The sequence below is a fragment of the Sander lucioperca genome, chromosome 10, assembly GCF_008315115.2.
Source record: "Sander lucioperca isolate FBNREF2018 chromosome 10, SLUC_FBN_1.2, whole genome shotgun sequence".
NCBI lineage: Eukaryota > Metazoa > Chordata > Actinopteri > Perciformes > Percidae > Sander > Sander lucioperca.
The window spans coordinates 4,009,457-4,021,974 of record NC_050182.1 but is presented as its reverse complement, the minus strand read 5'-3'; the positions used below and the strand labels follow the sequence as shown (position 1 = coordinate 4,021,974).

The 12,518-nt window shown below is 44.3% G+C and overlaps 1 protein-coding gene across 2 annotated transcripts in view; it reads left to right on the top strand.

Annotated features, from left to right (window-relative positions):
* Positions 1-810: 810 nt before the first annotated feature.
* The window catches only part of LOC116042875 (forkhead box protein O3-like), a 32,477-nt gene continuing 20,769 nt past the window's right edge, over positions 811-12,518 (top strand). The window contains exons 1-2 of one of the 2 annotated variants that reach the window (XM_031289313.2): positions 811-1,677; positions 1,936-2,429. In XM_031289313.2, the coding sequence (XP_031145173.1) occupies positions 1,941-2,429 (489 nt within the window). In that variant the 5' untranslated portion in view covers positions 811-1,677; positions 1,936-1,940. Of the gene's footprint in view, positions 2,430-12,518 lie in introns of both variants that reach the window. The other variant, XM_031289303.2, reaches the window with a different exon arrangement.

The window sequence follows — 12,518 nt, the reverse complement described above, 5'->3', positions numbered from 1 at the left end:
GGCTGCCTACCTCCCAAATATTATCAGAAAGTGTAGCTGTGTGTGCAGACAGTGTGTGTGTGTGTAGAAGTAGGACTGCCTGTAAAAGTCAATGAATAAGTAATATTGTCCCCACAGTAACCATCAACATAACAGGTGTCAATGTGCATAGAAATGTGAAGCAGACTGTTGCTGTAGAATAGCTTGTGAGCTCATCAAATCTTTTGGATAAAGGTGAGGTGGAGTGTGAGGCTACCATCCCAATAAAAAAAATCTAATGGCATGTATGAGGGAAATAAACAGCCAATTGGATTCGAGCACCTGTGTGTCCGCCTGTCAGATTCGGGGGGGGGGGGTGGAGGGGCGGAATCCCGCTTGGTCAGTATAGCAGAATTACGCACACGGGTCTGACCAAGGCTGTGTCTGCCAGAGAAGCGTGTCTCTTGCGTCGATGCTTGGCAAATGCGAATTGAGATGATAATGTGCAAGTGTTGTATACCTCCTCACTTTGGTTGGTGTGCGGAGCAGAGATGATCTTTCAATCTGGCCTCTGAAAAGCCCCATTTCACCTCACTCCTCCCGGATTAAAATCTAGGGTTACCTAATCTCTCCTAATCTGGACTAAATCTGTCTAATCGGCACATAAAATTACACTGGCTGAGGTATAGCCCGCAAATAATCAGCAGAGGTGAAACCTCCATGCGCACCGTGGTTCTCCCTGGAGGGCATTTGGACGCTGCACACGTTGCACGGGACGATTTGTTATGCACAAAGGCAGATCAGACACATGTATTTTTAAAAAAACAAAAACATTTTTTCCCCTTGTGTAATTTTCACATTGTCTTGTTTTATCACCACTGGACGTGGAGTCTGGCACACAGAGCGCCTGGTGACGCTTCGCCAGAAAGATTATTATTATTATTATTATGCAGAGTTTTGATGAAGAATTTGGGGGTTTGCTCCCTCTGTTCATATCAGAGATGGAAAGAGAGAGAGAGAGAGAGAGAGAGAGAGAGGGATTTCGCTGTAATCATGTACGGAGAGTATTGATTTCGTGAGCGCACTCCAATTGGCAGCATCTCCACTACAGCGCCGGCGCGTCATCCTCGGTTCACATCGACAGAGCGAGTTGTAAGCAAATGAGAACATGTGTGGGATCTGAGAGAGTGAGAAAAGGCAAGGGGGATAGAGGGGAGCAAGAGGAGGTGTGATAAAAGACTATTTTATCAAACTGACAAGTGGATACGAAATTCGATCGCTGGACTATATATTTCTTTTCTTTATAGGCTATTTCTCAGACTGGGAATTTATCGATTCGTCACATGCGCACTCCTCTTCATTACAGACAGTTGGGTGCTGTTCAGGCTGAATGGACTTGAATGTGCCGCTGCCAGCTTAATCCGTGCAGACTGGAAGATTTAATAATTCACGGTAATCACGCATTATCGCCTCAGTGGATGCTCTCAACACAGCTCTGGTGATTTCTCCCCCTCTTTCCCCATTCTTCTCGTTGTCTTCTGGAGGATTTATCGACGACTGCTCTGCAAATATGCTCCTTATCTGAAATATCATCTGTTGCTGCAACTGGATTGAAAAGCCCCCATGACTGGCTCTGACACGCGTTTGAGATAGACTGCCTTGTGGTGATGTGGACTTAAATAGGAGGCATTTTAATCACCATTTGATATTTGACTCCAGGTAAAATGGACGGAAAATTACTATTACTTTTATTACTTCTCTTGTCTCTACACGCGAGGCTGTGATTTTGCTTGTATTCATCATGATCATTTTACTCCGCTGAATTGCCTCTTGATTGATTCCGGCTGTAAGCTTAATAGCATTATTACAAGGCAAATTTCAACGTGAAGTGATAGGACAGTTGGATACGGGAATCGTGGAGGTATTTCCCTCCCTTGCTCTTCATTTGATTTTTTTCTTCTTCATTTTCAACTGAAGGGTAAATGTTGATGATGGAGGACGACGAATTAGACACTCATCAGGTTGATTCGGATTTCGAGCCGCAAAGCCGGCCTCGCTCATGCACCTGGCCGCTGCCTTGCCCGGAGGATTTCCCCGGCGGACAAGAGGTCAGTGGGGTTCTTCCACTGGCCAACATCAAGGTGGAACCAGAGGACGTCTCGGCTTGTATAGCGGGGCTCGTGGGCGGAACGCCGGGAGAACTGAAGCATCCAGCCGGCGCCCCGGCACCCACAGGCGCGACGCACCCATGCCTGGCTGGCGCGGCGCTCGATGTGACCGGACCGCTGCGCAAAGCCAAATCCTCGCGGCGAAACGCGTGGGGGAACCAGTCCTACGCGGATCTCATTACCCGCGCCATTGAGAGCACCCCAGAAAAGAGACTCACGCTGTCACAGATATATGACTGGATGGTCCGTTATGTGCCCTATTTCAAGGATAAGGGCGACAGTAATAGCTCAGCTGGCTGGAAGGTAAGGACTAAAATACATGATGGGGGTTTGACGTGTTAATCACAGAGTGTCTAGTGATAATATCGAGTATTATTCCCATTCACTAAGCCATTATGATATGTTTTTACCCCTCGTGCCATACACATGTCACCATGGGATTCCGTGTCGATTACGCATGAATGGTGCCATGCGTTATATTGTCTTAGTTCATTACTGCCGTCAGTCATTCTGATGGACCATTGATGGCAGAATGAAATAGACTGGAATGTAGTTACTTGCTGTGTGTGTGTGTGTGTGTGTGTGTGTGTGTGTGTGTGTAACAAGCAGGGTTCCAAATTAGCACCATTTACCAGCCAAATGCTGGTAAAATATGCAATTGGCTGGTAGATTTGCTTCACTCACCAGCCAAAAAACAATGGTAATCCTTTGAGTGGCTGGTAAAATTTGAACATTCACTAGCCATTTGGCTGGTGGACAAAAAAGTTAATTTTGAACCCTGCTTTGCGCATCTCAGATCAGCTCATGATGGGCAACAGCGTCTGTAGTAGTGCATGACATCCTTTCACCAGGAGCAGGACCACAATGGTTAATGATTTATTTCCACAACTGCTGCAAATAAATGAGGCAGTTAAACAGAATAAACTATTCAGTGCATTTTGTACATTACTTAACATGCTATCACATTACAGTATATTTTCTTCTACTTGTCAGCTTAAAAAACCACATCAACAGAGGGGCACTTGTAGTAGTTCACAGGTCAGCTCTCCACAATGTAAATATTCAGACAGGTGTTCACAACTGACCACACACCATCACCGCTGCCTTTCTGGCTGGCTGAGAGCCTAGAGTAACCTCCTGGACACCTGCCCATGTTGTAAGCCTCTGCTCCCAGCCTCATTATGTCGTCATTCTTTATGGCCCTCTAAGGACAGGGAGAACGGGCACAGAGATCAGCAGGGCAGAAGTACATGTCCTCATGGTGCACCTTTGCCGAGTTGAGACCTATTGCTGTTTGCATCTGAAAAGACCATTTCCACTGCGTGAGAACTTGTAAGGCTGTACAGTACGATAGCTCTTTGCGGATGCATTGTCAGTCATCAGAATCTTGCTGTTTTTTTCTCAAGCAATACCACTACACATGACTTCACATTGGTTAGCCATTACTGTTTTCCAGCATAAACACATTATTGACAATTTCAGTTGTTGAGTTGGCAGCATCACATGATTTATTCCCGCCCAGAACTATCAAGGCGTGTCATTCATATCATCAAATACAATCAAAAACTAAAATAATGGCATGTATCCAACAACATGCATTCATATTTTTTGCCTTTCTGAGGAATCAGTCTGTTGTCAAAACTTGTTGAGTTGCTGTTGCATAACATAAACTCTGTTGAGTCTCTGCCTTAATCACGAGCACCTGAATTGACACCTTAAGCCTGTCCCATTAAAGTGAACTGCTAAGGTGTGTCTCCATGTAGAATTTGTTTCATTCGCGCAGCAATTGCACCAAGAGTCTTCCACCACAGGGCCTCTTTATCTTTAGCGCCAAAGTCCTAGTCTGCTATTTAAGAAACTGCAAATTAGGGGGTGTTGACAGTGGCAGTCTTAGCTCCTGGGCTATTTCAGGCCACAGGCGAGACATGGGGCCCATTCCAGGTAATGACAGGGCATTAGGTAAGTCGTTTAAAGCAGGCAGCCATAATGTGAGTAACAGGGCTGACCTGTTTTGGTCAGTGACAGAATCGTAATGTAAACATACACTTAGGAGTCCCATGTATAGCTTACTTACAGAAACCAAATATGTGTAGCTTATTTAAAGGAATCAAACAAACAGCATATGGACATATTCATTCAGCAGCATGCGTACATGTACAGTAAAACCCTAATTTCTGATGCAACTGCCTACCTCAGATCTTGCAATGAATGTGTTTAACTTTTAAGTGAACTTGGCTCATCAAATGAAAATCCCATTTGAATTTGCAGGATTATGAATACATAATGAAGCCATGTGGAATATCTGTTTTGTTGGGAGTGTGACAGAAATGTACATGCAAATCATTTCATGAAGGTAGTTATGGAATAAAAAAAAAAAAAACAGTGTGGACACTTAAAACACTATCAGTTTTATGAGAGATTAACAGTGGGATATATAGCATGTAAAGTCAGCTCGTAAGACCAAGTTTGACAAGGTTAATATGAAGTCAAATGTTCAGATTCACTCCATGAACCCAGGACCCAAAATCATGCTCACTTGCCCACAACATAGGTGCACTCTCATACATGTAATTTTACAATCATATCAGGCTATTATATTGACAGCAGCATTTGCGAGTTGGAAAACATTACTTGTATCATCCACTACATGTTCATCTCAATCAACAATATCATGCACGAGCAAAGCATTTCATGCAAAACAGTTTGCTTTTTGTTGTTGTTGTTGTGGCAGGGAAAGGAAGGAAAAAGATAAAAGAATTGTTGGTTAGCTGCTGATGAAATAAAATGAAATTAAGTGGTATAGCTTGGCAGTTTGCGTAGGAGGCAGGCGTGCGGGGGGTTGGGTTGGGGTTGATGGCTTTATGATGGGTGCTAGACAGCCAGTACACCTAGACAGTACCATTAAGCTCCTATAAATACCTAATGGCTTCTGACTTCTAGGAAGTCTGCAGTATTCTGAGGTCACGGCCTTCTAATCACCTCCTTACTAATAAAGGGAGGTTACGTAGAATTGTGCACTTGTGAACCTGGTTATACCTTCCACAGTCACTACTGCAGTGTAGATTAATGGCAACTTCACTGGCCTCTATTTCCCAGTGTTCTGTAACTAAGCTGATTCAACATAGAAATTTGCAGGATTCTTTGAAGTTTGCGATTGTTTCTGAAGCCCCCTATTTATGGTTGGGTTTTATGTCTTTGTGGCTTATTATATATAAATACATCCATGGCTGCATGTGGATACATAGTGCATTTGTGCGTGGGAGAAGCACATGTCAATTGCAACAAAGCGTCAGGGTTGGCAGTGTTGTGTGTGTCTTTGTGGGGGCTAGTGCAGGGGGAGGGGCTGTCTTCTTCTATAGACATGTGTGTTTGGGCCCACTGATTGGTCTGACAGCATGTCACTGCAGAGAATGCGGTGTAGTCTCGCTCTTGACTTCATAATGCCTCTAATGGTGGGGTTTAAAGGCAACTTGGTGTGGGGATTGCCCTGTAGGTGCCTAGAAGTTCATTAACTTCAAGGGGGTTAGATACTGCCATTGTTATGCTGGGGGGATTGCTTTATTGTATATGTCAGCGTGGGTAGTTATGGAATACAAAAACCCATAATACATCAACCCTTTTGGTGTATAAGTATATTAAAGTAATAATCTTGAAGATTTAAATTTAATTAAACTTCTGTTAAGCCACTCACCAAATGAGGTAACACAATGGTGATTAAGCCTATGGCCCACTGATGAAAGCCCTTTCATTTGCAATATTACAAACTGGGTGTCTGTGGCGACGTTGGTGACGTGTTTCCCATCACCCAGCAGTGGTTGGTCGGCCAGAGAGCGTAGGCGGAGCTAACGCAACAGAGTCACTTTCAACGCACTTATGTGTGAAGCTGTCTTTTTCCGGTCTCTGATAGCATTGCAAGTGATAACTGTTACTGTGGCCGAACAAACAAGACAAGAGCGATGAATCTTTAAAAACAAGTGAAAGTGAAATCCCAAAACACACCTGCAATACCCAAATGTCGCCATAGGTGCTGCAAAAGAGAACAAAACGGAGCTCTTTGATATTGTAACTTTAAATAGAAGTGTGTGATACATGCCTCTAAGATATCATTACAATATGTTTGGGGTGTATGCAATTGCAAGTTTAGTGCATCTGTATGGAATTAGTCTAGCTTCTGCCTACTTTATATATTTTTCCTTATAGTTGTTTACAGGGCTTTTTGCGGCGCTTGGAGCAGTCAGATGCCAGGGGATTGCGTAGCAGGTCGGCAAGGGTGCCAGGCAGTCACTCAGACACTGTAATCCAAAGCTTATAGCGTAGATAAAGTGTCTTTAGGTAGCGGTCTGTTCAGTGCCAGCAGGGCAAAAGTCATGGGGCTTCCTTTAATGATAGACAGGCAGACAGACCAGAAAGTTGGAGCTAAAGAATGAGAGAGAAATGTGACAGTGATTGTAAGGGAAGAGAAGAGGAACGACAAACGGAGACAAAAGGAGAGAAAGAAAGATGTCTCTCCACATAAATGTGTAGTCTTATCTTCTGTAAAGGCACATAACCCCTGTCTCCACAGGCAGTAGTATTTATAACAGTGCTGGATCATATCACTTTATCTAATTGATTAATACAGTAGGTAAAGAGACAGACAGACTCTCGTAATCCTGTCACTATGCATGTGCTCCAGCAGCTGCAGTAGAGAAACACAAATATGAGGGATATGCAGTAGAATGTGTTTGACAGAAGCTTAGCATGAAGTGGAGAGACTTGAAACTTTGTGTGTGGAGCTGCTTTCGTGTCTGTTGTGTGTGTGTGTGTGTGTGTGTGTGTGTGTCAGAATGCATGCTTGTGTTGCTTGTTGATGAAGGTTGGGGAGACCGGAGAGACTGGAAACTATCCTAGACTTCAGCTGATTCATATTTTATCCTCCGTCTTGGCTCAGGGGAGCAGAGTAATTTGAGAGTGTGACAGACACACATGCACACACACACACACACACACACACACACACACACACACACACACACACTCTCAGAAAATGAGACCATATGATGCATGCTGGACAGATTTATGGTGTAGGATTATGAGCACCTTACATCTTCCCTTGGCTCCTGCAGCCGGAGTCAGGTTGGGTTCAGGCAATATATTCGGGTTGAGCCGGGTATCTGATGCCAAAAAGCCTGTTCTCACTGCCTTTTCCCCCTGCAGCCGTCAGGCAGCCGTGGCAGTTCATTTCTCACTGAAAATGATTAATGCACATGCAAATTACCAAAGCATGGGCACGCATTCAAATACGGGAGACAGCAATCAAGAGACAGTAATATGAAAAACAATATCATTTTGCCTTTGATATTACTTCGCTCTCTCCCATCACTCCATCTAGCAGACACCCATGTTATCTCCTCTTTTACCATCTCTCTGCTTTTCTCTTCCACTCCATCCATCTATTAGACATTCTATACATTCTTTCTCTCTTAGTGTTTTTTGGCACACGGGCCAATTGAGGTGAGGAGTGTTTCTCAAGTGATCTGTGGCGTCAGTCTCCTGCCAGTGATCTAGACTGCCTTAAGCAGCGTGTCTCCTCTCATCGAAGAGCGTTCTCATATCTCACATTATCTCAGAGATAATAGGATAACAATGCTGGATTTTCCCTAACTCAACTCCTCTCAGCTACTGGGTCTTTTGGAGCAGAATACAAGGGGATGAGTCCGTCAAGTTCCCAATTCGACAGGGTTGAACTAACTTGGATGTTCTTCTTCAGCTGTTGATGCATTTCTTACCAAGCCTGTTACCCATGGCACTGCATTTGTTTTTTTTTCTTTTTCACAGCCGTTTGGTGACATTTCTCACAATATGAAATACTCCTTTCAGTTCATGTAGTTTTCCTAAACCGAAGAAGCATCGTGAAGCAAAGAAAATTGTCATTCTTTTCCCATTGTACTATTTAGGGTGATGGTTTCCACTATTCCCTCTGGCTCATGCGCACACACATTTGCACGAAACACACAACACACTTGTGCCTCCTCAAACCACCCATGGAGGAACACTCTGTTCTTGGGTGGGGTGAACCATTTTTGGGAGAGGAGGGGGCTGACCGAGAGCGGAAGCGACTTTCTGCAGTGCTGTTTTGCTGTCTGATTTGTTTTGAAACCTGTCTGACTCGCGGCGATTGGCTCATGTGGAAGGCGTGGCTCTGTTTGGTAAGCGCCCGTGGATTTTTTGGCAAAACCGCTCACAGCTGCAGGGACAGAATGTGGTGTGTGTTTCTCTCTGAGGCTGTGCAGGTTTGATGTCATGAAGATTTGATGGGGGGGGGGGGGCAGCCTTGAGTGTCACACCAATGCAGGGTGATTGGAACACATCTCTTCTTATTTCCAGGGAATGGGTTATGAAATTGGGGAGAAGGGGAGGGAACAGAATGCGGTCTTCTTCTGCTGAGGGGTCTATATGTCTCGATACACAGTGAGCTATACAATCACAATACCCACGTTTCAATAAAATGGGAGTAAAAGTCGCTGGGTTCCTGCTTAATTACCCTCTAGCCACATCCTATTGACACCAGTACCACTGCAGCTTGTAGTCCTTCTAATACATTTTTTTGTATTGCTCCTATTCTGCTAGTTTAGACGGGTTTCTGAACTAGGATAGAGGGAGGGGTTCTTAAAATAAAGCATTTTTCATTCATGACCATAAATACTTTCCAAAATGACTAATATGCAATACATGACTCACCTAATAATTGGCTTACTTCTCAGAAATGAAATACCTGCTGTTTCTCAATTTAATGTGGTTAAGAAAATGCCCATTGTTATTACACATGCTCGATCAGTAGAGTAAGCTGAAGGGACAGGGTTAACTTATTGAAAGGGGTTCTTCTACAAATTCAGTCAAGTGTTGAAGTCGCTTATTCTAATACAGAGAAAAGTCTGTCAGTTTCAATCTGATGGCAGCATATGAAATTATTTTGTCCCTGAGAAATGTTATTTGTATTGCAAATGTTGTGAATGACTTTGGATATTCACTTCAGCGTGTTAAAAAAACGTGTTGGCCCTCGTGGTACTTGAAATTCTGGTCTCCGTGTGTCGCAGCCTGCTTGTTGCTCGTCTGTGTCAATGTGCATAATGTGTGATTGTCGTTGTGCGTGTGTGTTGATGTTTATGACTGAATTTCTCTCCCTCTTCCCTGCATCAGTGTGTGCATGTGGGTGTGTTGGTGGTGGGGTGGGGGGTGGGGGGGGGGTTTGATGGGCTCAGTGGGAGCCCGAGTCCCGGGGGAATAGCTCTCGTTAATAATTCAGACGAGGCTCATTATCAAGGCAGCACAGATTTCTCCCTGATTCCACCTTAATTGCAGGCAGGCTGCTCCACTCAGGCAGGCGGTAGTCACGCTGGGTCGACTCTCTCTGTCTTACCACTACAGGGCCTGCTCTGCTCCACTCTGTTCTGCTCCGTCTCCAGTACTCACCCCTATCACAGCAAGACGGCCTCAGGCTGGCCTACTCTATATTAGTGTACACCTTAATAGCAGTAATGTACTATGCACATGCTATTTTCTTTGTACTCAAAGATGTGCCTCGTATATTTCTGATTAGATACAGACCGTGCACTTTGGGCATCGCTAAGGAATGTTTAGTTTTGTTGGCCAACAAAGACGCAATCTGCAGGATGATGTGGTTGGTTGTAGAGCTGAAACGAGTTGATTTAACATAGTTGATCAGCAGAAAAAAAAATATCGGCAACTATTTTGATAATTGATAAATCATTTCAGTCATTTGTCAGAAATCAATGCCAAATGTTTGCATTTTCCAGACTCTCATATGTGAAGTTTATCATTATAAATGACAGTTTTCTGACATGGTGTAGACTAAACAATTAATTGTAAACAATAACCTCTTTTGATGAAGAAAATAATCATTAGTAGCAGCTCTTGTAGGTTATATGGTTTACGGTTCATTAAGACTGAAGTACCATTTGAATATCATATCATATAATGCCTTATGATGATGCACACTACAAAGCCTAATGTGTTTTGCTGTGGTTATATGCTTTGTGATATATTATAATAGCGAGTTTATCCTTGAAATAGCCTATATCATATTATCATATTGATGACACTATAGAAAATGTGTTGCCATGATTGATATCAGGCTACAATAATACTCCTCTTCATGCCCATCTATAGGCTTATGTAATGTATCTTGTCTTCATAATTTACACTGACTGATGGGTTTCCATTCAGTCCATTCACCGAAGCCCTGCCGAGAGAGCAACATAATGGGTCTGATCTTGTCATACATGTATATGAATATTTCAGATCAAGCCACTGTAACTAGATGGGGCTTTAGATAAACAACACAGATGCTTCTTCCTTGTTGCTCTCGCTATAAGATGAAGTGCGCTCCAAGCTGTATTTCTCTCCCGGCCACAAAACTCGCTTCCCACAAATCATGGTGCCCATATTTCCTAATTCAATTTTTCTCTTCGTCGGATATCTCTTCCTGTATGCAAGGGATTGATGGCCATGTGCATGTGTGTAAATGTGTGTGTTTGCATGCACGCATATTGCCGTGTCTGTCCCTGAGAAAGAGATGATGTATACCGAACTAAACGGTGTATTTCACAACGCTCCATCTCCGGGCCCTTCATGGCAGCCACGTGCCGGGTCTCTAGCTCCTCTCTGCCTGTCCATCAAGTCTTGTCATGAGTCAAAGGATTGTGGGAAGGGAAGCAGGAGCATATAAGGGCCGTCGATCAGTTTACCTGAGTTTGGCGGCTCCGGCAAGTGATGGAGGGAGCCGGCTCACAAAGAGAAATGTAGTTAACGTTGACTGATTGGAGCAGGTGGAGAGAAAATCTGAGGGCAGCAGAGTAGCAAGAGTTATGTTCAAAAAAGATGCTTGTTATGCTAATGGCTGGTGGATATGGTGCGGCTGGGCCATGTGCCTGTGGCTGATGGATGGAGCTGCTCAGGTCACCTAGGGTTGCTGCTGGTCTGCAACCACCGCAGCACCACGCTGAGCTGTAATGTCTGCTCACCTGAGCCGAAAAAGAGAAAACTGACCTTGGAAAGAAATCACTTTACATGTGTGGTTCTTCCTGGGCACATTTGTATGTGTAAAACAACCCATGTGTGAGCAAATCTGTGTGGGAGCCAGCATATGTATGGGGAGGTTACAGGATTGGGGCGAGGTTGTTGGGTTATGAGGTAACTGTGAGACCAGCTGGGATTGAGGGGGAAGGGGTGTGTTTTCGTGTGTTTGAGGGGAAGTATGGTCAGATGGGGTGAAATTCTTCCCTCCCCAATTGGATTTGTGTGTCACTGGCTTGAATCTGGGTCAGGACACTGGGTCCGGTGTTTAGTATGCTGACTGTGTGAGGTCTGAACTCTAAGTCGGCTCATAGCCCTGAATGAACCCAGCATGTCTGCCTCGCTCTGTCTCCTCTCCCCCTTTCTCTTGGACCTTTTTTTTCCCCGTCTCCGTCTCTTCCCCCTCTTTCTCCTTCGTTTTCTCTCTCTGTGCCGAGAGCCTTTTTCTATCCCCTCCTCGGTCTCTCTGCCTTTTTTCTTTCCGTACCCAAGGCTTTTTTTCATACCCTTCTTTCTCGTGCTCTCTTTTTCACTGTCAGTCACTCACTGCCTTCTCTTCTCTCCTCTCCTCACTTGTTCTATTTCACACTCACAGTCCTCCCCACAAAGTAGCCTTTTTATCACTCATTTTCCTCTTCCCTCGCTTATTTCTCCTGCTCCTTTCATGTGCTTTTGAAATCCCCTTTTCATCTTTAGCTCTGTCTTTCTCTTTCTCTCTCTCTCTCTCTCGCGCCTGATCTGTCCCTCACACACATACACACACTCTGGCTCATTCAGTCATTCCTTTATTATCCCAAAACTAAAGTGATAAATGGCTCTCTTTCTTCTCCGTAAATGTCACTCGGGGAATTGTCTCTGCTCATTGATTGACTGGAATAGAAGGATGGCCACACATGCACATGTGCCAGTCGCGCACACATGCACAAAGGCACAAAAGGGAAAGACAGAAGGAGAAGAAGAGAGCAGGGAAATGATCTATCATTAGAAGTGCAGCTTGGCTGGGACTGCTGCCGTCAGGGTTAACGTCTGGCCCTCACAGGTCCAGCTTTCTCTCAGAGGCTGATGCATCATTTGAAGAACTTGTGTGGTTGGTTTATAATGAAGCATCAATTCTCAACAGGACTTGGCATTCACGGGAGTGCTGGGAAGCTGGAGCTCGACAAGGGATCAATCACAGTTAAACAATCTGAGCAGGCAGGCCGGGCTGGTCTTGCCATTCTTTTCTTTCTAAAGTGATGTGACGTAGAATGCATAAGTGTTATTCCCAGTTTGATCATTTATCTTTAGCATATCCTTAAGTGTCAGAAATGTGCCGGC